Here is a 26,970-nt window from a genome sequence, read left to right as displayed (position 1 = left end):
TCCGAAAGGCAAGGACAGTCAAAAAATTTACGACATCAAATACATCCTACACACAAAAATAAGAGTGGAAATCTATGAACCAAACGACGGACCATCTCAATGCAAGAAGTGCCAACGCTTCGAGCCCACTGGAAGCTACTGTGAACTCCCGCCGCGATGTGTGCGTTGCGTGGGTTCACAGGAGTCTGAGAACTGTACCTCACCACGGACATCACCACAAAAATGTGTGAACTGCGACGAGGCGCATCTAGCTTCATTTCTAGGATCCAAGAAATATCAAGACTTACTTCGCAAATATAAAATCCGGAATAACATGCGCCAAAACAGAACATGACAGACAACGCATATTATACAGCAAGCTGCTCCTCAAATGCTATCCAGTTCACAACCGGCAACCTTATCCCGTCTAGCAACAACCCAGCAACCGTCTGTACCACAACCATCCACCGCTCAGCAAGTTACTGCACAACAATCCAGAACAGAGAAGAAAACATCCATCAATTCGCGACTCGGACGTAACGGCCCATTCTCATCTACTGCAGAACACAAAAAATACTACTCAGTGGCAACAGCAAACAGACCCAGCACAAAATATGACAAAGCAAGTTCAATGACCTCGGCCAGTATTATGGAGCCTTGTTCTCAAGCACTAACAGATATTGCAACACTCAACTTACAGCAAAAAATCACATCTTTCCTCAGTCTTGTCGAGGGAATCATCAAGGCATTCGTTGCGCCTTAAAAAATGGCACACGAAGGGCAAACACGACACCTAAAATTCTGCAACTGGAACGCGAACTGACTCAAACTGAAACAAAAAGAACTGAATGAATTTAACGCCCCATATCGACTAGACATGATCGCAGTAACAGAGACTCATTTTACCCCGACGACGACGTTTTGACTACGTAATACGCACACCTACAGAACAGACCGACAGTACCGAAGAGGCGGCGGAACCGCTGTTTTCATAAAAAAGGAACATCACCCATCACCATGAAACACTTCCACCACTTCAACCATTAGAAGCAACCGCAGTCACCGTAAACACCGCCATCGGAAATATAACCACAGTTGCAGCTGACATCAGTCCAAACAAACAACTAATTAAAGAAGACCTTACGACAATTTTTCATCGCTTTCCAAAAATCCTAGTGCTAGGAGACCCCAATGCAAAACACGAATCATGGAACTCAATCAAGACAAACAGATGGTTGAAATGGCTCTGAGCACTATGGGACTTAACATCTGAGGTTATCAGTCCCCTAGAACTTAGAACTACTTAAACCTAAACAACCTAAAGACATCACACACATCCGTGCCCAAGGCAGGATTCGAACCTGCGACCGTAGCAGTCGCGCGGTTCCAGACTAAAATGGCTCTGAGCACTATGGGACTTAACATCTATGGTCATTAGTCCCCTAGAACTTAGAACTACTTAAACCTAATTAACCTAAGAACATCACACAACACCCAGTCATCACGAGGCAGAGAAAATCCCTGTCCCCGCCGGGAATCGAACCCGGGAACCCGGGCGTGGGAAGCGAGAAGGCTACCGCACGACCACAAGCTGCGGACGGTTCCAGACTGAAGCGCCTAGAACCGCTCGACTACATCGGCCGGCAAGACAAACAGAAAAGGACGACAAGTATACGACGCCCAAGACTAACTAGAATGCACAATCCACGCTCCACACCAGCCTACGAGAATCACGAATGTCCAAAAACAAATTGCAGATGTCCTTGACATTGCCCTAATTAAGAATATAAATCCCAACTTACAACTACGTACTATTAACGATCTTTCATCTGATCACAAACGTGTCCTAGGACTCATCCATAGAACAGCTCTAAAAATACCACTACCACAACAGATACAAGTAAACTGGCACCTATACAGGAGACACTTAACCAACAACATCCGTCCTACAATGAACTTAGACACCAAAAACAAAAATAACATCGCTGTAGAAGTTCTCACTAAAAAAATTAAAATAGCCGCAAAAAGAGCATCAACAATAAACGTTAATCCGGAACCATACCACGAGACACTTCCCCTATTACTAGAAGAATAAAAATGCAAGGGAATAGATATAGAAGACGCTGGCTACAATTTCACATCCCTCGCAACAAACAAGAAGTGAAGAAACTATTAGGTGAATTACACAAACGAGTAACAGAATGGCGTCAGCAAACCTGGGAAGACAAAATGACAGAAATCCTCTTGCAAACACGCGATGAATGGAAAGTAGTCAGAAACATTGGAAAACAACCAACTCCGTACACAGCTGTCAATGGACCAGAAGGACTAATATTTGACGTATTAGCAAAAGCGGAACTATTCGCCGACGAATACAATCTACAAATGTCTTTACCAAATAATGAACAACAAAATCCAAACAACATAGAAAACGAAACCACAGAATTCGACACCCCCTACAACATTTCCGAGACACACCGTCAATAGGAAGACCTTTACTCACAACACCAGCGGACATAAAGAAGTTAATATCAGAAACGAAAAACACCGTCCCAGGTACTGATCAAATATTCAACATTCACTTAAAACATCTAAGAAAAGCCATAGTTTTATTGACAAGAATAGTCAACAGCTGTCTAATACTGGAATGTTTTCCAGACAACGAAAACTGCAAAAATAGTACCCATTCCAAACCCGGGGAAAAACCCAGCGGAAGCAGTAAATCATAGACCAATAAGCTTTCTCCCAACGCTCGCAAAAGTACTTGAAAGAATACTTTTAAAACGTTTACAACTCTGTCTCACTAAACACAACGGAATGCGCCCAGAACAATTCGCTTTCACTTCAGAATTATCAGCAGAGTTACAGTTAATCAGAATCACCGAATACATCCAAAACAACTTCAATCCCAGCAAATCCACAGCAGCAGTATTTTGCGACATATCCAAAGCCTATGACAAAGTATGGAAGATAAATTTAATAATTAAACTACATCAGACTACACCCATTCCAGATTGTTACATAAAAATTATCGATAGGTTCTTCCAAAACAGACAATTCTCGGCCACAATCCAAGGAAAAAGACAAGCCACCAAAATACCCGAAGCCGGAATTCCGTAAGGATCAGCCATATCACCGATATTCTTCAATTTATACATCAACGATCTACCTACTTTGCCGCATGTAACCTTGAGCCTATATGCAGATGACACGGCCTTCCTTACATCCCGACGCAATATTGACGCAATAACAGCAAGAGCCCAACGACAAATTGATATCAGGGAAACATGGGCACACCAGAATAAAATCACCTTTAATGCAACCAAAACAGCAGCAAAATTTTTCACGAAAAAGAGACAACCCAGACTAACTACAAGTAGCAGATCAAACTATTCCATGGAGCTCGAAGACAGAATATCTTGGAATACAACTTGACCAATCCCTAACCTTCAAAGACAACATCATAGAACGGAAAAGAACGGAACAAGAAATGATGAACATCTTAATACCCTTCTTTAAAAGCAAAGAACTAAATACAAAAACAAAACTCCAACTATACAAATCTACAATTCAACCAGCAAAATTATACGGAGCGGCAGCATGGGGCACTACCTGTAAAACTAATATCGAACAGCTAAAATACTACAAAACACATGCATGAGATGGTCCCTCGCTGTACCTCGCTGGACGGGGATAACTGAAATGCATGAACAACTAAATGAAAAGTCTATAATGGAAAAAATTCAAGATCACGCTCAAAAAATCTTCCAAAATATCGATGCGTGCAGACAATGTACCCCTCAACTTACAACCGTCGCTACAATAGAACCCCAACCATGGCACAAATATAAAGTCCCCAAAGCGATAGTTCCAGGATAACACCATTAAAACCATTGGGAAAGACAGTTAATTTCATAACCATGACTACCAACCAGAGCAAGAAACTTCAAGAAAACAACAGACAAATTTTTTCAGAAAACTAAATATGAAAAAAAAATCCCAACAAGAAAGGGCATACTAACAGAAGGACCAAGGACCCTAAAATGAGAGCCCAGTTACTACTGAATGCTGTAAATAGAGATGTGCAAAACCTACCTTTTCCTAAAAACACAAATACAAGCAGAGACCGCCAAAGGCGGGTACACTTGGGACAACACCTCAAAAAAAAAAAAAAAAAAAAACGGGCGTCTGAGTGTTCCCTCGTTGGTCCGCGCCCAGGGAGGTTTGTCGGCGGTGTTTCGGAGGTTCCTGCCCCTGCCTTCGATATTCAATCAGTCGATTGCCGAAATATTGTCTCCTTTGTACACTCACACCAAGCTGTTCACCCGAGATTTATTTCGACTTTTTTCTTGTTAAGAGTGATAACTCAGAATTTTTGTGTCCAAGTGAATTCTCATTATGAGATAAAATATTAGATATATTTTTCCAATCTGTAATACCATTAGTAGCAACCACGGCCTTACCTCCGAACAATTTACGTGGTGTACAAAAAACAGCACTGGTGCTACAGGAGCAAACTAGAAAATAACGCAAAGTTGATTCACCATTTAAAAGTTTACAATAAAATACATTTTTGTTCAAATATCTGGTTTTATCGCCTATTTATCTTCTTGAATTAGAAGAATTACCGCTACAGTTTTGGTTAATGCCACGTTGTAAGAGAATGTCGATTGTTGATTCAGTGACACACCATTTTGCAGGATCATCACTAACGAGATTATTTCTTTTTGTAATGTCTGACTCGACACCTAGTTTTCCGTGAAACTCGAAATCAGGAACATTTTGCTTTTCTTCATTTTTAACTTTTGTTTCGTTTACTTCTTGTAGAACAGCTGCAGTGCTAGAAACATCATTTGTATTACTTGCACTAGAAGTCGAACCAGCAACATTTTTTGCGAAAACTTTTTCTGCTCTGCCAAGCGTTTTTAGAGCATTGGCTTCTCGTTCTCGCCTTTCCTTCGATAATTTCTGAAATACCGCCCCACTTAATTTTGCACGTTTGCTTTTTTTCACTGTTATTCATGTTAAGGCACTTACAAAATTGTCAACCAACAGTCAAAACAAAATTAAAAAATTGTAAAGAAAGACTGTATCTAGTTCAAATCGTAGTACACCGCACATGAACACAAAGCTCTTTACTTTAAACACGGTACACGAGCACAAAGATCTTTCCTTTAATCTCGTAGCGATGAACTGACTAACTCGGATTACCTGACATAACTGTGCTATGAAGAACTATGAAGAACGACAATGCAGAATAATTCAATTTCATTGTCGCATGTTTCTCCGTTGTCAGTGAACAGTAGAAGCACACCTGACGGCTGTAATTCGTCTCGTAAAGAAAACGGGACAGTTCCTTTTTTGGCTTCTGTTTCCCGCGTCGCCGGAATTTTAGCTGGGACGCAAATATGTTCTGAATATTCTTGAAACTGTCTGTCTAATTTAGAAAGCAAATAATTTTTGCAATTTCTTGCAGTGAGGTGTGCTGAATCCACTCTTATCCCACTTGCTCTTATAGCATTTTAGCAGTTTCTGTGGGCAAAGACGACAGACTACAAAGTTTAAGTAGTCTTGTCGGCACTTGATGTGGCGTGTTGTCATTTCTGTGAACACTGCTGTTACGTCTACACACATGCACCTTTTGTTCCAACATAAAATAAAAATAACCTTTCCTCGAAGAAAAAAAGCTTATTAAAGAAGTTTAATATAAAATTTGCAATGCCACGTACTACTCGATTGCACAGAGTGGGAACTTTGATATCGTGCAGGCTGCAGCACAATAAACGAGACAAACGAAAGTTGGTTTCTTCGTCTTTTTTCGCCAAAAAAGTAACTAAGTAAGTAAATAAATAAAATTTTTAAACTGTTGTGATGTCATACATTATTAGATATTCTGCTTATGTTCTTTTCTTATAAACATGTGTCTAAAAATGTAAAACATTCCCAGTATCAACATGCTTTGTTAAACGGGTGTCATTAAATCAAAGCTAAGACATTGAAGACCACATAGCTTTCACATTAATTACAGCAACTGAGGGTTGACTTGATACTTCCCCGTAATTTCTACAAGAAATTTAAGCAGAGTCGGGTTTTACATACTGAATGTTCAAATGTGTGTGAAATCTTATGGTACTTGACTGCTAAGGTCATCAGTCCATAAGCTTACACACTACTTAACCTAAATTATCCTAAGGACAAACACACACACCCATGCCCGAGGGAGGACTCGAACCTCCGCCGGGACCAGCCGCACAGTAAATGACTGCAGCGCCTTCGACCGCTCGGCTAACCCCGCGCGGCCTTACATACTGAGGCCCAGACATGTTACAGTATTTAAGAAACTGCTGATTAGTTTATCACAGCTTTTCAGGGGTTCCGGAATTTTTACTGGAAAAATATGGTAGGGTTAAGTAGAAGCCGATGACATTCTCGGAATAATAACTTTTCAAACATTGCATAGTAGATTGGTGTCTTGACAGCTTACTTCAACATATTTTCAACAGTCATGAAGGTAATACCAGACAGAAACCCAATGTTAAATTCCATTCAGTCACCAAGTAAACTATGTACAGGGTGTTTCAAAAATGACCGGTATATTTGAAACGGCAATAAAAACTAAACGAGCAGCGATAGAAATACACCGTTTGTTGCAATATGCTTGGGACAACAGTACATTTTCAGGCAGACAAATTTTCGAAATTACAGTAGTTACAATTTTCAACAACAGATGGCGCTGCGAACTCTATAGTACGATATTTTCCACATATCCACCATGCGTAGCAATAATATGGCGTAGTCTCTGAATGAAATTACCCGAAACCTTTGACAGCGTGTCTGGCGGAATGGCTTCACATGCAGATGAGATGTACTGCTTCAGCTGTTCAATTGTTTCTGGATTCTGGCGGTACACCTGGTCTTTCAAGTGTCCCCATAGAAAGAAGTCACAGGGGTTCATGTCTGGCGAATAGGGATGCCAATCCACGCCGCCTCCTGTATGTTTCGGATAGCCCAAAGCAATCACACAATCATCGAAATATTCATTCAGGAAATTAAAGACGTCGGCCGTGCGATGTGGCCGGGCACCATCTTGCATAAACCACGAGGTGTTCGCAGTGTCGCCTAAGGCAGTTTGTACCGCCACAAATTCACGAAGAATGTCCAGATAGCGTGATGCAGTAATCGTTTCGGATCTGAAAAATGGGACGATGATTCCTTTGGAAGAAATGGCGGCCCAGACCAGTACTTTTTGAGGATGCAGGGACGATGGGACTGCAACATGGGGCTTTTCGGTTCCCCATATGCGCCAGTTCTGTTTATTGACGAAGCCGTCCAGGTAAAAATAAGCTTCGTCAGTAAACGAAATGCTGCCCACATGCATATCGCCGTCATCAATCCTGTGCACTATATCGTTAGCGAATGTCTCTCGTGCAGCAATGGTAGTGGCGCTGAGGGGTTGCCGCGTTTGAATTTTGTATGGATAGAGGTGTAAACTCTGGCGCATGAGACGATACGTGGACGTTGGCGTCATTTGGACCGCAGCTGCAACACGGCGAACGGAAACCCGAGGCAGCTGTTGGATCACCTGCTGCACTAGCTGCGCGTTGCCCTCTGTGGTTGCCGTACGCGGTCGCCCTACCTTTCCAGCACGTTCATCCGTCACGTTCCCAGTCCGTTGAAATTTTTCAAACAGATCCTTTATTGTATCGCTTTTCGGTCCTTTGGTTACATTAAACCTCCGTTGAAAACTTCGTCTTGTTGCAACAACACTGTGTTCTAGGCGGTGGAATTCCAACACCAGAAAAATCCTCTGTTCTAAGGAATAAACCATGTTGTCTACAGCACACTTGCACGTTGTGAACAGCACACGCTTACAGCAGAAAGACGACGTACAGAATGGCGCACCCACAGACTGCGTTGTCTTCTATATCTTTCACATCACTTGCAGCGCCATCTGTTGTTGAAAATTGTAACTACTGTAATTTCGAAAGTTTGTCCGCCTGAAAATGTACTGTTGTCCCAAGCATATTGCAACAAACGGTGTATTTCTATCGCTGCTCGTTTAGTTTTTATTGCCGTTTCAAATATACCGGTCATTTTTGAAACACCCTGTATATTTCCAAGCTTGTTTTGTCGAATTTTGTTCTTAAGGCTTATTTAAACAAGCAAGTTGTTCAACCATATTAAAAAATTTTGTCGTTTGTAAGCGCAGTTATTTTAAAACGTAAAAGATTAAAATAAGTACAGAGCAAAACATGCCGTCCCCATTGAGGTGCCGCCCCTAGGCCCGTGCCTAGTGGAGCTATGTGTGAATCCGCCACTGGCTCCATAATCTTTGTACAAGCGTTTTTGAATATTCCCCACAGTTCGTTTTTCTGCAGTGAGAAGTTCAATGACGGCATCACCTACAGACGCCTTCTTGAAATTGTGCTCCAGCTACGCTATCTGTCGGAAGTGACGGAAACTCGGCGCGCTCACTCACGAGACTTTTAAATAATAAAGACGCAACGTTTCACATTCGTAGCATTGTTTTCGGCTGAAAACAAAAAGTGTGGTGCATTACAATCCGGGCAACCCTCGCAGAATATTACAGCACTGTCGTGATGATGTACAAAAGACTCTACACAATAGCACAGTGAATTAATGTAAGAATGCAAAAGAGCATTTATGAGATTTGGAAAGTGATAGGGTGGTAGAAATAGAACTGAAGCTGTAAGCTAGTGTAGTGTAACGGAGTGCCGAGAGTCTTACATGAATATCTCAGTTGATGAGATCATTGCCCGCGAAAGAGGTTACTTGTCGGGTACCCGTTCGGTAGTTTTAACATGCTTAGAAAGTTCGAAAACGCTCACTCGGCTATAGAGTGGTAGATTCATTCGGGAGTAAGGTGACAGACCAGAAGTGGGTACCTTGCGGTTCGTCTGGCAGCTTTCAGGAAGTTAGCAGTAGTGCTAAGCGTCCACGCCAGTGACAACACTACAGCGATAGCGAAGCAAAGTAACAGCTTTCAGCACACAAACTCGTGTTCATCGCTGAAGTGCGTACGATGGCGCCTGTAACATCGCCTCTCTGTACTAGAAATTCACCCCCGTCCCCCATTTGTCACCTTTACATTTTTCACGATCCCTCGACGTCTTTTCGGTAGAAGTGTGCTACACCATCTATATGAAAGGCACAATGTTTTCAAGTAGCTTAGCATACGAAAGATGTTCTGGGCTTTAGATCGGATAAGACTTTCAACATTTAGCTGTGAAATACGAATGTTACGACCCAAATGTCTGGTTGGTTGGTCCTAAGAACGGTTCCGATGTAGTTGCGCACTGATGTTTAAGCCAGAGATCTATAATACATACGAGTAAATCTGGCTGCCAGCTTTGATACTCTTTTAACATCGCACAGTGAATAAGTACAGCTTAATAGTTCACGTAAGGCGAAAATCTATGTCCAGCTAAATGCTGCAATGAGGACTATAACAGGATGCAACATTTCTACCCCTCCCCCATCCGCTGGTTACCATCTCTAAGTACCATAACACCACCATATCTGCATAGATCGAAAGCCTTTTCGAAGATTTGATGTTCCTGGAGTTAGAATGATCCCATTATAAGAGGCAGTCAAATAGAAACGAGACAGATGGAAGAAACTAAGTTAATTGTTTATCATTTCAAAAATTATCGCTATCACTGTTAACACTATAAATTACGTGAAAATACTGTAAGACGACGGGGCACAAGACTTCACTTACGTATTGACACACTTTTATTTTCCATCAATCTTATGCGTTTTCACTTTCCGTCATTTTCAAAGGCTTTGCTATATCAGCCATATAAAAAAAAAAAGACACGTTGTATCACGTCAACATTTCCGAGCGTGAGACAACTGCAAACTGTAGTTTCCGTTTATCTCGTGTTCGAGAATGTTGTCGTGATACAATGTATCTAATGTTTTTATATGACTGACATAGCAATGCCTCTGAAAATTATGAAAGTCGAAGCACGTAAGGTTGTTGGAAAATAAAAGTGTGCTCAAGACATAAGTAAAGTTATTAAAGCTGTTAATACATTTATACCACTCTGAAACAAGACAGTCAGTGTCTTCACGGAAAATTTTTGCTGTTGCCTACTGAACGATGATTCTACTCAGGCGTGTGAAGCAAATCGGCAGATAAGAATGTCTTTCTTCACGTCTCCAAAAATATGGAAGTCGCATGGTGAGAGATGGGGACTGTTTGGAGGTCGTGGGAGGGCCCACATCTTGGAAAGATTGTTTCGTCTACGCTGCAGAAGTTCCGCTGGGATGTCTAGGTTGTTTCGTCTACTCTGCAGAAGTTCCGTTGGGATGTCTTTACATAGTCTTCGTACAGTCCCGATCTCTTCCTATGCGATTTCCTTCTTATTTTTTTGTTATCCTTGAAGCCTAATATCGCGTAGGGCACTAGCAGGCATGCATAAATTTCGCAATACGACGGGGCATTCACTCTACTAATGACTCAAGTAGTGCTGGAAGGAACTGAGACCATGAATCCTGCAGGGTTGTCCATAAATCCTTAAGATTACAAGTGGGTGGAGATCTCTTCTGAACAGCATGTTGCAAGACATACCAGATATGCTCAATAATGTTCATACCTGGGGAGTTTTGTGGCCAGCGGAAGTGTTTAAATTCAGAAGAGAGTTCCTGGAGCCACTCTGTAGCAATTTTGGACGTGTGACGAATCGCATTGTCCTGCTGCAACTGCCCAAGTTCGTCGGAATGCACACTGGACATGAATGGCTGCAAGTGATCAGACAGGATGCTTACGTATGTTTCACCTGTCAGAATCGTATCTTGACGTGTCAGGGTCCCATATCACTCCAACTGCAGACGCCCCACACCATTACAGAGCCTCCACCACTTTGAACAGCGCCTGCTGACGTACAGTGTCCATGAATTCATGACATTGTCTCCATACCCGTATACGTCCATCCGCTCGATACAAACTGAAACGAGGCTCGTGCGACCAGGCAACATGTTTCCAGTCATCGACAGTCCAATATCGCTGTTGACGGGCGCAGGCGAGGCGTAAAGCTTTGTACCGTGCAGTCATCACACGAGTGTGCCTTCGGCTCGGAGAACCCACATCAATGATGTTTCGTTGAATAGTTCGTATTCTGACATTTGTTGATAGCCAAGCATTGAAATCTGCAGCAGTTTGCGGAAGGGTTGCACTTCTGTCATGTTGAACGATTCTTTTCAGTCGTCGGTGGTCCCGTTCTTGCAGGATCTTCTTCCGGCCGCAGCGATGTCGGTGATTTGATGTTTTGCCGGATTCATGATATTCACGGTAGAATCGTTAAATGGTTGTACAGGAAAATCCCCACTTCATCGCTTCTTTGTAGATGCTGTGACCTATCACTCGTGTACCGACTGTAACACCATGTTCAAACTCACTTAAATGTTGATAACCTGCCAGTCTAGCAGCAGTAACCGATCTAACAACTGTGCCAGTCACTTTTTGTCTTATATAGGCGTTGCGACCGCAGCGCCGTATTCTGCCGGTTTACGTATTTTAATACGCATGCCTATACCAGTTTCCTCTGAACTTCAGTGTTCAACCCAGGCAATCACCCATCACATTGACAGGATCACTGCAAGCAGTGGATTTCAACAGAGCCAGAATTTAGTTAGAAACGTGGAATACTTCCGCCCACGAGGAATATCAGACCCTCGTAAGACCTGGCACACGGGCAGCAGGCATGGAATTAGCTTACCGCTACGTGCTCGGAAGACAATTAACAGGTTTTGTACAGGGCTTGTGCCATCAGTAAAGAAAAGGCTTCATCTTCTCAACATGACTGTCACAGTGAGGATCAGACCATCAAATGCATTGTGAGAAGCTATGGCCGACGAGTGTACTATGGAAATATAGAAGAAATGTAAGTGACATATGCTGCCCTTGAGTGGGTTAGCAATTTAGATATTAATTGTAGATTTAGTGTTTTAGTTCCATTCATTTTGTAAAATTATCCAAGTGATATACGTTAGATGCACTTCAGTCGGAGTTACCATATGCTGAATAAAGAAATAAATAGATATGGATAACATTAGCGATAGTAACGTGTCCTCACAAAAGTAACTGATTCGTGGAGGCATTTACCTAGAATGTGAATTGTTTGTCAGACCGTCTGATACATGAAATCATTTATGCACTGTTCTCCAGAAAACCACTTCTGACTACTTTGACTTTCTAATTTTCGCGGTACAGAGGTGCGCCAATACTAACTCATTTTAGTGGTCAATGGCCAGAATGAGGTGTAAATGTTTTTATGGGACTCTCAAAACTCTTTCGACAGTTTCTAGAGCCATTGGAATGTACGTTACAGCTGTTGACAAGAGGTTGTAAAGCGCCGACCTTGTGTATTACTACGTTCGTGGAAAAATGACAGCCATCACAACTGTCGGAGTACCTATTGTGAGAGATCAACACGTAAAGCGTTTCAGTGCATTCTCCTTCAGCACAAGAGTCCATAAATTATACGGCCACGCTAATCACACGTCCGGCTGAAAACTTGTGATTGCTTGACACACATAAAATATTTTATGAGATCATTCAAAGTCTCAGTTCAAATGCGCCCATGGAGTACGCTGCAACTGTCATTGCTTTTAAATGTCTCGCAGTAATCTTACGAACTACGGGTTGTAAGAGCCTTGTCCGTGAAACCTGGATCTGCCAAGGTCACCGCGCAAACGGTTTGTCGTTAATTACGTTGTGGAACGCTGTGTCTAAATTTATGGCACATATTTTTCGGAATGCAGTTCATGCTTAGTGGCGGCTTTTTATTTTGGCTTGAAACGTGTCTTGGCGGAATATGTGTCTGTCGCAATCATATCTTCTGTGCCTTCTGGATTCCATAGCAATCCGTTACGTAATTGCAGCGCCATAAAGGCTATAGAAATATAGATAAAGTAGGTACTGGGAGCCACGAACATCTCACGATGTGGCTGGAGAAAGAAAATAAATGTAGCTTATCAATAAGGTTGGAGGGCAGCAGTAGATGTTGCATGAAAATTAAATTAACAGGAAGTGAAAACAGATCATATCGGAATGTGAATATTCGCATTATTATTAGCGGAAAGCATCCGCGAGAGCATTCATTTCGACAGTAAAGTCTATTGAACTCAAATGTTCATCTTGTGATCTTTCATGACTAACGAAGCTTCCTACGCTATTTTGAATAGGTCATACACTTTCTTCTCCGGTGGCAGCGCATTTTAGCATCGGCCAAGAACCGTCTGTGGGATATTGAAAATAACTTTCAGTGGCAACTGATTCAGCCACTGAAGAATTTAAGTGAACATTTGACTGCAATGAAATTTATTAAGGCAAAACGTCGAGGTAGGTTACATGTAAATTTTAGAGATTAATTACATGTGATGTCATTGTTCTATGCTGTAATTTTCACCCATACATCTGAAGACGCTCTCGTACGAAGAATGAAAGTACTAGTAAGGAAAATAATATTCGATTTATGGTGATTTATCTGTACGTTAAAGACCGTACATTAAAAGTAAAGTTGTTAATCTATAAGGTGTAACGGAAATTCTCTGTTAAATGCGCAAGACAGGGAGAAAATATGGTAAAAGTACGTGGAAGACGTTAGAGTGGAGAGTAACTGCTCCGAAGTATTATGAAAGTACTGGAGGGAGTTAGTGTGGAATGTGATCCAGTGATTCTGCCAGAGTTTGACAGAGCTCTGAATGATCTGACTCCATAAAAATTAATGGCAACCGACGGTATGTCTTTGTAGTTACTCGAAACTGTGGGAGCATTAGGAACTAGTTGGTTATCTGAGGTGCGGTCAAAAATCTATGAAGTGGATGAATAATCAACATGTTTACGGGAAACTGTCATCACATTACCATAGAATGCACTCGGGGGAAAATTTAAAAACTATCAGATTACTACGATGACGGGTCGTTTGATGTGCTAACCAGAATACATCTACATGGATACTCTGCAAATCACATTTAAGTGCCTGGAAGAGGATTCACCGAACCACTTCCACAATAATTCTCTATTATTCCAGTCCCGTACAGCAGGCGGAAGAACCGAACACCTGTATCTTTCCGGGCGAGCTCTCATCTCCCTTATTTTATTATGATTATGGTTTCTCCCTATGTAGGTCGGCGTCAGCAAAATATTTTCGCATTCGGAGGAGAAAGTTTGAAATTTCTTGAGCAAATTCCCCCGCAACGAGAAACGCGTTTGTTTTAATGATATATCGCGATAATACAAAACGTGCTGCCGCCGGTCGGTGTGTCCGAGCGGTTCTAGGCGCTACAGTCTGGAACCGTGCGACCTCTACGATCGCAGGTTCGAATCCTGCCTTGGGCATGGACGTGTGTGATGTCCTTAGGTTAGTTAGGTTTAAGTAGTTCTAAGTTCTAGGGGACTGATGACCTCAGATGTCAAGTCCCACAGTGCTCAGAGCCATTTGAACCATTTTTTGAAAACGTGCTGCCCTTTGAACTTTCTCGATGTAATCCGTCAGTCCTATCTGGTAAGGATCCCACAACGTGCAGCAATATTGTAAAAGAGGACGAACAAGCGTAGTGTAGGCGGTCTCTTTAGTGGATCTGTTACATTTTCTGAGAGTGGTTAGCCTTCCCCACAATATTTTGAATCTGTTCCTTCCAGTTTAAGTTGTTCGTTATTGTAGCTCCTAGGTATTTAGTTGAATTTAAGGCCTTTAGATTTGACTGATTATAGTGTAATCGAAGTTTAACGGATTCCTTTCAGCACTATGTGGATGACCTCACACTCTTCGTTATTTAGGATCAGTCGCCCATGTTTGCACCATACAGATATATTTTCTAAATTGTTTTGCATTTGTTTTCTGATGACTTTAGTAGTCGATAAACGACAGCATCATCTGCAAACAACCTAAGGCGCCTGATCATATTGTCTCCTAAATCTTTTATGCAGATAAGTAACAGCAAAGGGCCTATAAATCTACCTTGGGGAACTCCAGAAATCACTTCTGTTTTACTCGGTGACTTTCCGTCAGTTACTAAAATGTAGACTTTCACGGCCGAAAATGTCATGTCCATTATAATTATCCGGGCTGTTATGCCGTGGTCGGTTGGTGAATTGTGTGTCAATTCCCAACGTTTCGTCCCCGTCTGCGGAAGAACATGTGCACCACCCGTCCACCATTGGGTGATGGCAACGGCGATCGACGGCAGCGGACAGCGGCCAATTGCACTGACGTTTTCAAAACACGTGACTTCACGCCTCGGCGCGGGAGCGTGCGGACACGGAATTTAGCCGCAGTCAGTAGCGAGGCAGTGGGTGTGTTGGACCTTCCATCGAGCTATAGACCCCCTTGAAGATGTCCTCCGCAGACGGGGACGAAACGTTGGGAATTGACACAGAATTCATCAGCCGACCACGGCGTAACAGCCCGGATAATTATAATGGACATTTCCGTCAGTTACTACGAACTGTGAAGTATGTGACAGGAAATCACGAATCTAGTCAGATAACTAAGACGATATTCCATAAGCACGCAATTTCAATACGAGCCGCCTATTCGTCACTTTCTGAACCTCAAGGAACACCACTTTTCGAAATTTTATGGAACTTTAAAAGTTTTCATTTGAATCACCCTTGTAAATGTAAATTAAATGTTGCAGTATATATTTGTAAAAGTTATGTTAGAAATATTGCTAAAAGTGTCACAAAGTTGTCCACTTTTACGGTACTTTTGAGGTAACGCCGTAGCTCTTCGAATTGATTATGTGGACGTTGTGAAACCAAGATCACCTGAACGAATGTAACACTGCTGACTCGCTGTTAGAGTGGAATGCTGTATGAAGACATTTTTACGTTTCTTGTTTCAGGCTGCAGTTGGCACAGAGCGCTGAGCTGCAATCGCGAGAGAAACTAGAAGAGTACGACCCTTTCGACAAGAGGGAGAACAAGAGCGTCAGGTAAGCGAGAAACTCTCGTGATGCACACAAGTTACGTGTGATCAACCGGCCACATTACCTCATGTAATACCTAAAGCTATACCAAAATTGTGCTTCCAGCTGTTGAATACAGCGGTGATATCCAGGAAAGCCTTTCTTGAGGAAGCTCTAAGCACTTGGAGCTGGTGATGGACGTCTGCATATATCTGTGACATTTGTCACTTCTATCATATCTCACCACGCAGGTATCCTAGCTACGCGCAGGCAAGTGCAGAGATTTCGACACACACTGTCTAGCATTACCATCTGCCCTTGGCTTTAACATTTTTCTCGGAAGAGCGCATTAGAAAACAATATTCCCACCAGAGTGAAATCCTTTTTGTCTCACTACATCACACGGTCGGCGTCTATAAATCCTCTCCGGTAGAAGGATCGGAACTTCAGTACTATCTGCCTCACTATGCCAGGAACTCAATAAAATCACTAGCTTCAGATAACAGACAGACCAAGTTCCTGCAACAACAATATTACCTGGTCTCATACTTGTTCCCACCGTTTACCCCAGTACAGATAAATACTCTCCTTCGATTTTCTCAAGCTCTCTAGCAGAGTAAGTCTAACTGAATTACTCATTCTTGAAACTCATTTCATCACGAAGCAACTCGTGTTTGTACATTTTATTTTATGTATTTATTTATCAGGTTCGGTGGAACTATCCGCGGTAAAGCTACTTGGCAATGGAACGAGTCAAAACATAATTTACATAATGTTGATAACAAACTGTGCTTATCCATTATGGACATTTTAAACTCGTGACTGTTAACTGAATGTAAATACTTAAAACTGCAACCAGTCACTTTTTTGAATAGTTATTTATTAGTTCATGAACCGGTTTTCAAACCTTTTCAGGTTCATCTTCCAGGTAACCATCTGAAGATGAACACGTGAAGGTTCGAAAACCGGTTCATAAAATAATAAATAACTATTCGAAAAAGTGACTGGCTGCAGTTTTATGTATTTACAACTTGATAACAAAATTTATACACAAAGAATTTCAGAAATGATAAAATACATAAAATCAGAGCAGACAAATAAATGGGACGTCACGGAGAAAACTTCTCAACTACTGCGATGAACCCCCTTACAGAGTAAGAGGAGTTGAGACCACAATGAAAGCTTTTAACTTGGATTTGAATACTTGTCGCTTATTACTCAATTTATCCATTTCTCCTGGGAGGCTCTTGAAAATGAAACCTGTTGTGCAGTGGACACCTATCTGTTAAGTGTTTAAGAAAGTGTCGTTCAATTTTTACCGTTTTCGTGTATGGTGATAAATGAATGAATGTTACAGTTTTTTTTTCTGAATGAGTGAATATTATCAACAAGAAATCCCGTGAAGGAATATATGTACAGGGATTGTAGAATTAAAGTCCAGGTACACTTGCACAGTGATCTACACGAAGTTCTCGAATTGCAGATCAATCTTACCGACCTTTTCTGGGCTGACAGAGTATTTGGTGAGGGCACAGAATTACCCCAAAATATGACACCATACGAGGTAACAGAGTAGGCATAAGTAGAGTATACAGGCCGCCCTGTTTCAATATCACTGACAATTGAGATCATTTCTATAGTGAATACAACAGCAGTTAGTTTCTGTGCAACACCTCGAAAATGATACTTCCACGAAAGCTTTCCATCTACTATGAGTCCCAAGAATTTAAAATTGTCGACGTCAATGACTGTCTGACCACCTTCGGAGAACAAAATTTCGCTTCTACGAAAGTTCTCTATCATATAGTGAAAGCATTCTTTTTTGTTAGAGTTAAGAGTTAATCTGTTCTCTGAAATGAATGTGCCGATGCTACTGTCTGTCCTATTAGCTACATCATTTACATTATGCTCGAGTCCTTTCACAACAATACTTGTGCCATCTGCAAAGAGAAAAAATTTGAGTCATCTGGCATGCTTTGTGGCGTATAACTGATATACTGTATAGCAAGAAAAGGAACGGGACCGAAATAGAATCCTGAGGGACCCCCCATTTTAGATGACCCTCGGTCACATTCAAACCTCCTCACTGTTTGTTGGCACCAGAGGATAATCTTCTGCTTCCTACTTACAAGATGTTAAGTGAACCATTGTCGAGCTTTAATTCCATAATGTAAAACGTATGTAGAGGTATAGTATTGTACACTCAATCAGATCCTTTTGTTAAATCAACTATCTTAAGCCTGTCGTATAGCCCTCCAGATGCCACTCACACAAAAGAACACACAGCGTTTCAAATGAATACTCCCTTCCTCAAACCAAACGAAAAGATAGCAAATTATGTATACTGAGATGTGTCAGTACTCTCCTGCACATTACTTACTTAGAAACATTTTGGTTGGTAACTATCTACGTTACGTGTTTTCAACCTTTTTGTAAAGTGGTTTTCCAAATTGCATTTCAATCTCTAAGAAAACTGAACACCCTAAGAAGATTCGTTTCACACGTTATTGAGTACAGAACTAATGTAAGGTGCATTGATCTTCATAATTATTATTGAAACTTCATCACACCCATGGCAGTCTTTAATCTTTAGTGATATTGAGCGTGAGAATCACTGCTGAATTCCTCTGAGCTCAGTGAAAAAAGTTTAATCGTATATTCGTGGTCGCTGCAGAAACAATACAGATGATATGTAGTGTATTCTAAGATATCTTGAAATTGTTTCCTGAATCTTTGTAAACAAGATGTCAGTGAGGTAGCTGGCTACTATCTTCTAAGGTCTGGCACTTCAGTTTTTTCAGGATCTCCGTGACGCTGTCCCGCGGTTCAAACACGCCTGTGATCATTCGTGCTGTCCTTTTCTCTATATATTTCAGTATCCCCTGTTAGCTTATTTAATATGGGTCCTACACACATTAGCATTATTCTAGGATTCACGAGTGTGTTATAACCAATCTCGTTCGTAGAGTGCTTGCATTTTCTCAGTATGCTGGCGATAAACCCTCGTTACCTACGACTGAGGCTGTGTAGTCATTCCATTCCATATCACTACAATTTGTTTCAACCATGTATTAGTATGAGTGGACTGATTCAAATTCTGACTAATCATCATCGCAGACTTAAGATTGTAGGTTTTTTTTAGTTTGTTTGTTTTATTTACTCAAGAGTTCAATTTCTCTTTTATGAACATGTAGAGGAAGTTTACAAGCATTGCACAATTTTGAAAACTCTCAGCGAGATCTGACTGAATACTTGTGCAGGGTGTTTCAGTCAGTGCTTTATTATAGGTAACTGCGCCATCAGAGAAAATTCTGAGACTACTATTGTCATTATCTCCACAAACTGGGCTGCAGTAATTTTCCCTCAGCAACATACCTTTTCCAGGTATTAATATGTGGTACACGTTTGAGCGAATTATTCGATGCACCTTAAGATAGGCAAACCAGCTTACATTATCCATTCTCGGGGCAGAGTATGTGACTTGGGTTGCCCACCTTAAGGCGCATGAAATACATATTTTATGGGTCAGTTTTATTTTACCCACTCAGTACATGAGGTGTGTCTCCTAAGAGTCATGAGGCGCATTTTTTCTGGTCTTTCAGCAGATATTTTTGTTTTGCAGCTCGAGTCATACCAAAGAAATCATCACATCTTTCATAGACGTCCAGTGTCGAAGAAAAGCGTCGATATGTTTCCCATGACGAACAAAGTTATTTTTAAATGTCCATGCCCATTCGATAGACCGGTTCCAAACTAGCCTACTGCGTCATTTGGTTTAGCGGTATGTATTAACAGGAACAGTAAAACATGGAGAATAATAGGTACTCCAGCAGCGATTGAGCAACACTTCTGCACTCTGGTAGCAGTCAGTGTGGGCCAGGGCGGTGCTGTCACTGTTGGAGTGCCGGTTATCCTTCGTCTTTTATTGTTTCTGTTCATACATATCGATAAAAAGAGTATCGCAATATCGCTCTATCAAATGGGCACTTAAAATTCCACTTTAAAAATCATTTTCTCTGTAACAGTAAGGAACCCGACGCTCTTCATAGATACTCTGCGTCGGATGAAATACGCGATCTGCACTGTTCATTTGGGCTGACTCCAGCTACACAACGCAAAAATCGAACTGCAAATGTTTGATGAGATACTGAAGAAAAAGCACCTGACGTCTCTTAGGAGAGACACTCTTTCTGTGTTTGGCGTGCCTCTTTTTCTCTGTAAGAAGGCAAATATGTACAAAGCTAACAAATTTAGATGTAAAGAATCAGTGAAAGTGCATTAATTATATTTTATAAAGTTTGTTGAAGTCCTTTCGGCTGTAAAATATTTTTAGCCTTTCAGTGTTCTCCAAAAAGAAATTTTTCGGTTGTCCCACTCGAGAGCATGTGAAAAGCAATGATTCTGCAGATATAATTCAAACACTCTAAGTGACAGACCTTGTGTCTTATTGACACTCACTGAAAATGCAAGGTGAACGGGAAAGTGGAGTTGTTTCAGAATGCACGGAATCAGCACATCATCTCCTTTTGACTTGCTATGAGGTTTGAGGTTTGGCGGCGAGCCTGGTTACATCGCACAATTACTTACTGCAGTGCTCGTTCTTACAACCTGCCTGAAATATTGGAAAACACAAATAAGAGTCAGATTTTGCTGTATACTTTTGAAGTATTCCAAGTCAACTACACACGGGAAAGAAATACAAACAGGTGGTTGTCAGACTTTTCAAGCATCTTCAGCCCACCGCTACGGATAGTAGGGATATCTTATTCGCACAGTATTTTTATACAAATAGTATAATGTTTCTACCAAATTTGTTCGAAATAGACACAGGTGTTCCTCTGTTATACTTTTATATTACCCGTTTCATCCCCACACTCAGCAGTGGGTATACTAGGGGTGTCTTTCTGTCACGATAGTTATTTCCAGTGATATGTGTACTGTTGTAACTGCCACAGTTCCGGTCGCGGGGTGGCCGTGAACGAAAGCGCGGCGGGACCGAACTGGAGCGGCCCGCGAACAAACAAGACGGACGAACGGGAAAGGATGGACACACACGACGACAGACGACCGAGCAAGACACAAAGAACAGCAACACGCAAGAAGCAACGGGGTCACAAGCAGAAACTCCTCGAAATCAACAACGTCCACTCAGACACGAACAGAAGCAAAGTAAACACGATGTCTGTAAGCCAGATATCGAGAGACTCACTCGAATATCAGGCTGCTTCACAGAGTTTTTTTTTTTTTTTTTTTTTGTTCCTTTATTCTAATTTCATGCCTCATACGAGGCAGGCCGGCAGCGGCCTACATACGCCGCTCTTCGGCCAATAGATACAACAGGTAGACATAGAAGACAGAGCATACAAATGGCATGATAATACATGATGAACATTACATGACAGAGTGGAAGCCGTTTGACGGAAGGCACGGTATGCAAAGGCGGTCACCAGTAGAACAGATGAAGACATCCAGTTGGAGACACGAATGTAGGAGGACACCAAGAAAAACACACAGAGAAACACTGATGCACTGAAACACTGGTGACGATCATTGGCGAAGCACTCAAAGACACACCAAAGAAGAGGGGGGGGCTGCCTCTGGGTGGAAGGGAGAGGAAGGAGGGCGGAAAGGAAGGGGGGATGGAGCCAGTGGGAGAAAGAAGGGTGAGTGGGAGGAGGGGAGAGGGGAGGGGTTTGAAGCCCAGGGAGGGGGGTGGGAGAGGGGAGGGGGGAAGAAAGGAAGGTCAGGAGGGATAGAGAGAGCCCTGGGGGAAAAGGGGGAATGGGAGGGGAGGGTCATAGCTGGTAGGAGGGGTAGATGGAGGATACAAGGACATCATCAGGGAGGGGAAGTTGACAGAAGCCACCTTGGGCAAGAGTATGGAGGATGTGAAGATAGAGAACAGGTGTGATGCAAGAATACAGGCATGGCAACAGGCTGGAATGGGTGAGGATGGGAGAGACAAGTGGGTGTTGGGTTAGCAGGAAGTGTAAAGGATCTGTATCCATTCGAGGAAAAGGAGAAGCTGTGGGAAGGGAATCAAGTCACATAGGATCTGCATGGGGTATGGGACACGGATGCGATAGGTAAGGTGAAGCGCAAGGCGTCCAAAGATTTGGAGGGACTTATAGTAGGTGGGAGGGATGGAAATCCAGGCAGGATGGGCATAGCAGAGAATGGGGTGGATGAGGGATTTATGCTTGTGGAGGACTCGCAGAGTGAGAGGCAGGCGCTTAAATACATGACAGGTTACATCGCTATCGGCTGCTGGGACCACATGTTCCACAGTGGCGCCCTCACACTATACGCAGGCCAGGAGTGCGTGCAGCCATGGCTTATGGTGTGACACTGCAGAAACCTCTAGTGGTAATCGAGGTCCATGCTGTCTGGCACAGATTCGAAACCTGTGGTGCTCAGTACCAGATGTAGCAGGTTTGCTAGGTATTTCACCAGTCGTTAGAGAGATACGCTGGTATGACATTGTCTATGCACTCTCAACTGCTAGGGGTGCATATTATTCAAGAATGTCACCAATGACCTAAGGGACACAGCAAACTACAAACTATGCATCTTTTTCTCTTTTTTCTTTTTGGAGTCATCAGTCTTCTGACTGGTTTGATGCGGCCCACCACGAGTTCCTCTTCTGCGCCACCTCTTCATCTCAGACCAGCATCTGCAACCCTTGCCTTTAATTATTTGCTGGATGTATTCCAGTCTCTGTCTTTCTCTAACGTTTTTGCCCTATACAGTACAAGGAAGTCATTCCTTCGTGGCTTAACAGATGTCCTCTCATCCTGTCCCTTCTCCTTGTCAGTGTTTCTCACATACTCCTTTCCTCTCCGATTCTGCGCAGAACCTCCTCATTCCCTACATTATCAGTCCACCTAATTTTCAACAGTCGTCTGTAGCATCACATCTCAAATGCTTCGATTCTCTCCTGTTCCAGTTTTCTCACAGTCCATTTTTCACTACCATGCAATGCTGTACTCTAGACATACGTGCTTAGAAATTTCTTCCTCAAATTAAGGCCTATGTGTGATACTAGTAGACTTCTCTTGGCCAGGAAAGCCCTTTTTGCCATTGCTAGTCTACTTTTGATGTCCTCCTTGCTCTGTCCTCCATTGGTTATTTTGTTGCCTAGGTAGCAGAATTCCTTAACTTCATCTGCTTCGTGACCATCAATTCTGATCTTAAGTTTCTCGCTGTTCTCATTTCTGCTGCTTCTCATTTACTTTCGTCTTTCTTCAATTTACTCTCAGTCCATATTCTGTACTCATTATACCGTCTATTCAGTTCAGCAGACGATGTAATTCTTCTTCACTTCCACTCAGGACAGCAATGTCATCACCGAATCGTATCATTGATATCCTTCCAATTCCACAGATTCTAATTCCACTCCTGCACCTTTCTTTTACTTCCATCATTGGTTCTTCGATGTACAGATTGAATAGCAGCGGCGAAAGACTACATCTCTGTCTTACACGCTTTTCAATAGAAAAACTTCGTTCTTGGTCTGCCACACTTATTATGCCCTCTTGGCTCTTGTACATATTGTATATTACCCGTCTCTCTCTCTCTCTCTCTCTCTATAGATCACTCCTTTTTTCAGAATTTTGGACATTTTGCACCATTTTATCGTCCAACGCTTTTTCCAGGTCGACAAATCCTATCAACGTGTCTTGATTTTTCTTTAGTCTTGCGTCCATTATCAACCACAGGGTCAGAATTGCTTCTTTGGTGCCTTTATTATTTTTAAAGCCAAACTGATCGTCTTCTAATACATCCTCAATCCATTCTTGTGTATATTATTCTCGTAAACTATGCATGCCACACTAATATCAGTCGTTATCGAATACCTTTACATGTCACGACTTCTCACCCTCTCACCCACCTCTTGGTTTGGCTAGGGTGCTGTACCTCCATGGTAGTTTTTACAAATTATTATACAAGTAATGAGTCTCGTATATACGAAATTTGGATAAATTTTGGAAGACATTTATGAGTTATACTTCTACGTCACCCAATTCGGAGCCTTAGCCGCACGCCTGTTGGAGTTAGGTCCTTCTTACCCCATCACAAAAATTAAGAGGAGAGCATACAAGTAAATTTTGATTTAGCAACACATGGAAAATGAACGAACACACGCTCTCTCTCTTTCACACACACACACACACACACACACACATATATATATATATATATATATATATATATATATATATATATATATATATATATATATATATATATATATATGGCCAACTATGGACCGTATACAACTTAAGACTTATGGTGTTTCTTTTTCTTCCGTTCTTCCCAGTACTTCTTCATTTTCCCGCCAACTGCTCGTCTCTGCTCATCTGTCCACACTCTCTTTGGTCGAGGTTTTGGCTCATCTTCTACATAGTTTGCGTTTTCTATAAGTAGCCTAAAGTTATTCCTGTCAAGTTATTATTTCTTCTGTAACACGTATTTTGTAGGCGTCTTATTTACTGCTTCTATCCATCCTACAGTTTATTTCAGCTTACTAACGTAATTAAAAATTTTCTTTGTAATCCGTGTTTCTTCCATTCTTTTTAAATGTCCATAAAATTTTAGCCGTCTCTTCCTCATTCTATCTGTGATCGTTTCTGTATTTTTGTATAGGTTTCCATTTCTCCTTTTAATCCACCTACTTTCCTTGTTTTTCTCCGGACCCAGGACTTTTATTAATATTTTTCTCTCTCTTTCTTCTAGTTCTCTTAATTCACCTTTCTTATTCAATGTTAGGCACTCTGATCCATACGTTTCTTGTGTCCTATTAACTGAATTATAATGTTTAATCTTACAAAAAGGTACGGCCAAACTTTCAGGAAACATTCCACACACAAATAGAGAAAAGATGTTATGTGGACATGTGTCCGGAAACGCTTAATTTTCATGTTAGAGCTCATTTTAGTTTCTTCCACCTACGCTCAATGGAGCACGTTATCATGATTTCATACGTGATACTCTACCTGTGCTGCTAGAACATGTGCCTTTACAAGTACGACACAACATGTGGTTCATGCACGATGGAGCTCCTGCACATTTCAGTCGAAGTGTTCGTACGTTTCTCAACACCAGATTCGGTGACCGATGGATTGGTAGAGGCGGACCAATTCCATGGCCTCCACGCTCTCCTGACCTCAACCCTCTTGACTTTCATTTATGGGGGCATTTGACAGCTCTTGTCTACGCAACCCCGGTACCAAATGTAGAAACTCTTCGTGCTCGTATTGTGGACGGCTGTGATACAATACGCCATTCTCCAGGGCTCCATCAGCGCATCAGGGATTCCATGCGACGGAGGGTGGATGCATGTATCCTTGTCAACGGAAGACATTTTGAGCATTTCCTGTAACAGTGTTTGAAGTCCCGCTGGTACGTTCTGTTACTACGTGTTTCCATTCCATGATTAATGTGATTTGAAGAGAAGTAATAAAATGAGCTCTAACATGGAAAGTAAGCGTTTCCGGACGCATGTCCACATAACATATTTTCTTTCTTTGTGTGTGAGGAATGTTTCCTGAAAGTTTGGCCGTACCTTTGTGTAACACCCTGTAAATGTGTGTGTGTGTGTGTGTGTCAGTTCCCTTCAGCAGTACCTTAGACATTATTCGACTCCATGCCACGTCGTGTTGCGGCACTTCTCTGTGCTCGCGGCGGCCCTACACGATATTAGGCAGGTTGCGGCGGGGCGTAGTTTAATTTTTCGTCGTTCGTCCTACTGTTCAAACTTAAAGTCCACCTACCTCCGTACGGCGTCCACTCACTGTCCCTTTGCTCTGCAGGTGTAGATACTGACAAAACGACGTGAAACCAGCGTTGAAGAAAGATGTTGGCTAATATCTATCCTGCAAAGTCCGCGTAAACTCTCGTAGCAGTTCCTGTATTGTGATTTAACATCATTTCGGGTGGTAATGAGGTGAATTTCGACTGAAATAAGTGTCCTAATATTTTCAGACTAGTAATGTTTATTTCTGAATAACACAAATTTACGCGCTACCAAGTCCTTAGTCATTGAAAAACTATTCTTTCATTCTTAATTCTCACTCAAACACAAACTTCACACGCAAAGCACTCAGAATTTTGCAGAAGTCCAACCCGACTGGAGACGCGGTCTCACAATCACTGATCCGCTACTCTGAGTTTTACAAAAAAGAAAATGGCTCTAAGCACTATGGGACTTAACATTTGAGGTCATCAGTCCCCTAGAACTTAGAACTACTTAAACCTAACTAACCTAAGGACATCACACACAACTATGCCCGAGGCAGGATTCGAACCTGTGACCGTAGCAGTCGCGCGGTTCCCGACTGAAGTGCCTAGAACCACTCGGCCACCGCGGTCGGCTGAGTTTTACATTCAGTCTTTTTCAGTGATCTTTATAACAAAAGATGTTCGCCAAATATTTTATAATTAAATACAGAATACGCCACACGGAATTTTCATAAAGGCCGAAGCTTCACGCGCGACTAACTTTCCAACAAAACACATCCGAAACTCTAAACTTTCATCAAACTGGTTGTAACTATATCAGCGTTAGTCACGACACGTATTAAATACGAGGAACTCAATTTTCCTTCATTTTACACATAATGAGGATCATCATATTTAACATGTGTTTCCGTGTCCGAAGCTGGCGAACGACTCTCCTTGATGCTGCTTCTATCACGGCCTATCTATCTAGCAGTGCGCAGGAACTGCTTGATTCTGATTGGTTGATTTGTTTGACTAGCCAATCAGAATCATCGTTCGAGATCATTCTCGCACCAAAACTGGCCTGTGCCAATCACTATTCACAGATACAATTACTTCATTACAGCGTGCAAATACTAATATAATTTTTAAGAAATCCAAACGAAAGGAAAACTAAACTTGAAATAAATTTAGAAAATGATTATACTTTCAACTGTTTTTTCTGGCTGCCTCCTTAAAAAGCAAGTACCCTTAGACATACGTCATCGCCAAAGTGGGCACAAATATCTTTCCCACCCTATGATTGCATAATGTATTACACAAATTTAATCT

General features: G+C 41.9%; 1 protein-coding gene across 2 annotated transcripts in view; it reads left to right on the top strand.

The window, feature by feature from the left end:
- The window catches only part of LOC124605356 (proton-coupled amino acid transporter-like protein pathetic), a 431,929-nt gene that overhangs the window by 312,693 nt on the left and 92,266 nt on the right, over positions 1-26,970 (top strand). For both annotated transcript variants that reach the window (XM_047136981.1, XM_047136982.1), the window contains exon 3: positions 15,856-15,945. In XM_047136981.1, coding sequence (XP_046992937.1) covers positions 15,856-15,945 — 90 coding nt within the window. The remainder of the gene's footprint in view (positions 1-15,855; positions 15,946-26,970) is intronic.

Source organism: Schistocerca americana, chromosome 3 (genome assembly GCF_021461395.2).
Source record: "Schistocerca americana isolate TAMUIC-IGC-003095 chromosome 3, iqSchAmer2.1, whole genome shotgun sequence".
NCBI classification, from domain to species: domain Eukaryota; kingdom Metazoa; phylum Arthropoda; class Insecta; order Orthoptera; family Acrididae; genus Schistocerca; species Schistocerca americana.
Note: the sequence above shows the minus strand (reverse complement) of the source record. Positions and strands in the feature narration are given on the sequence as shown.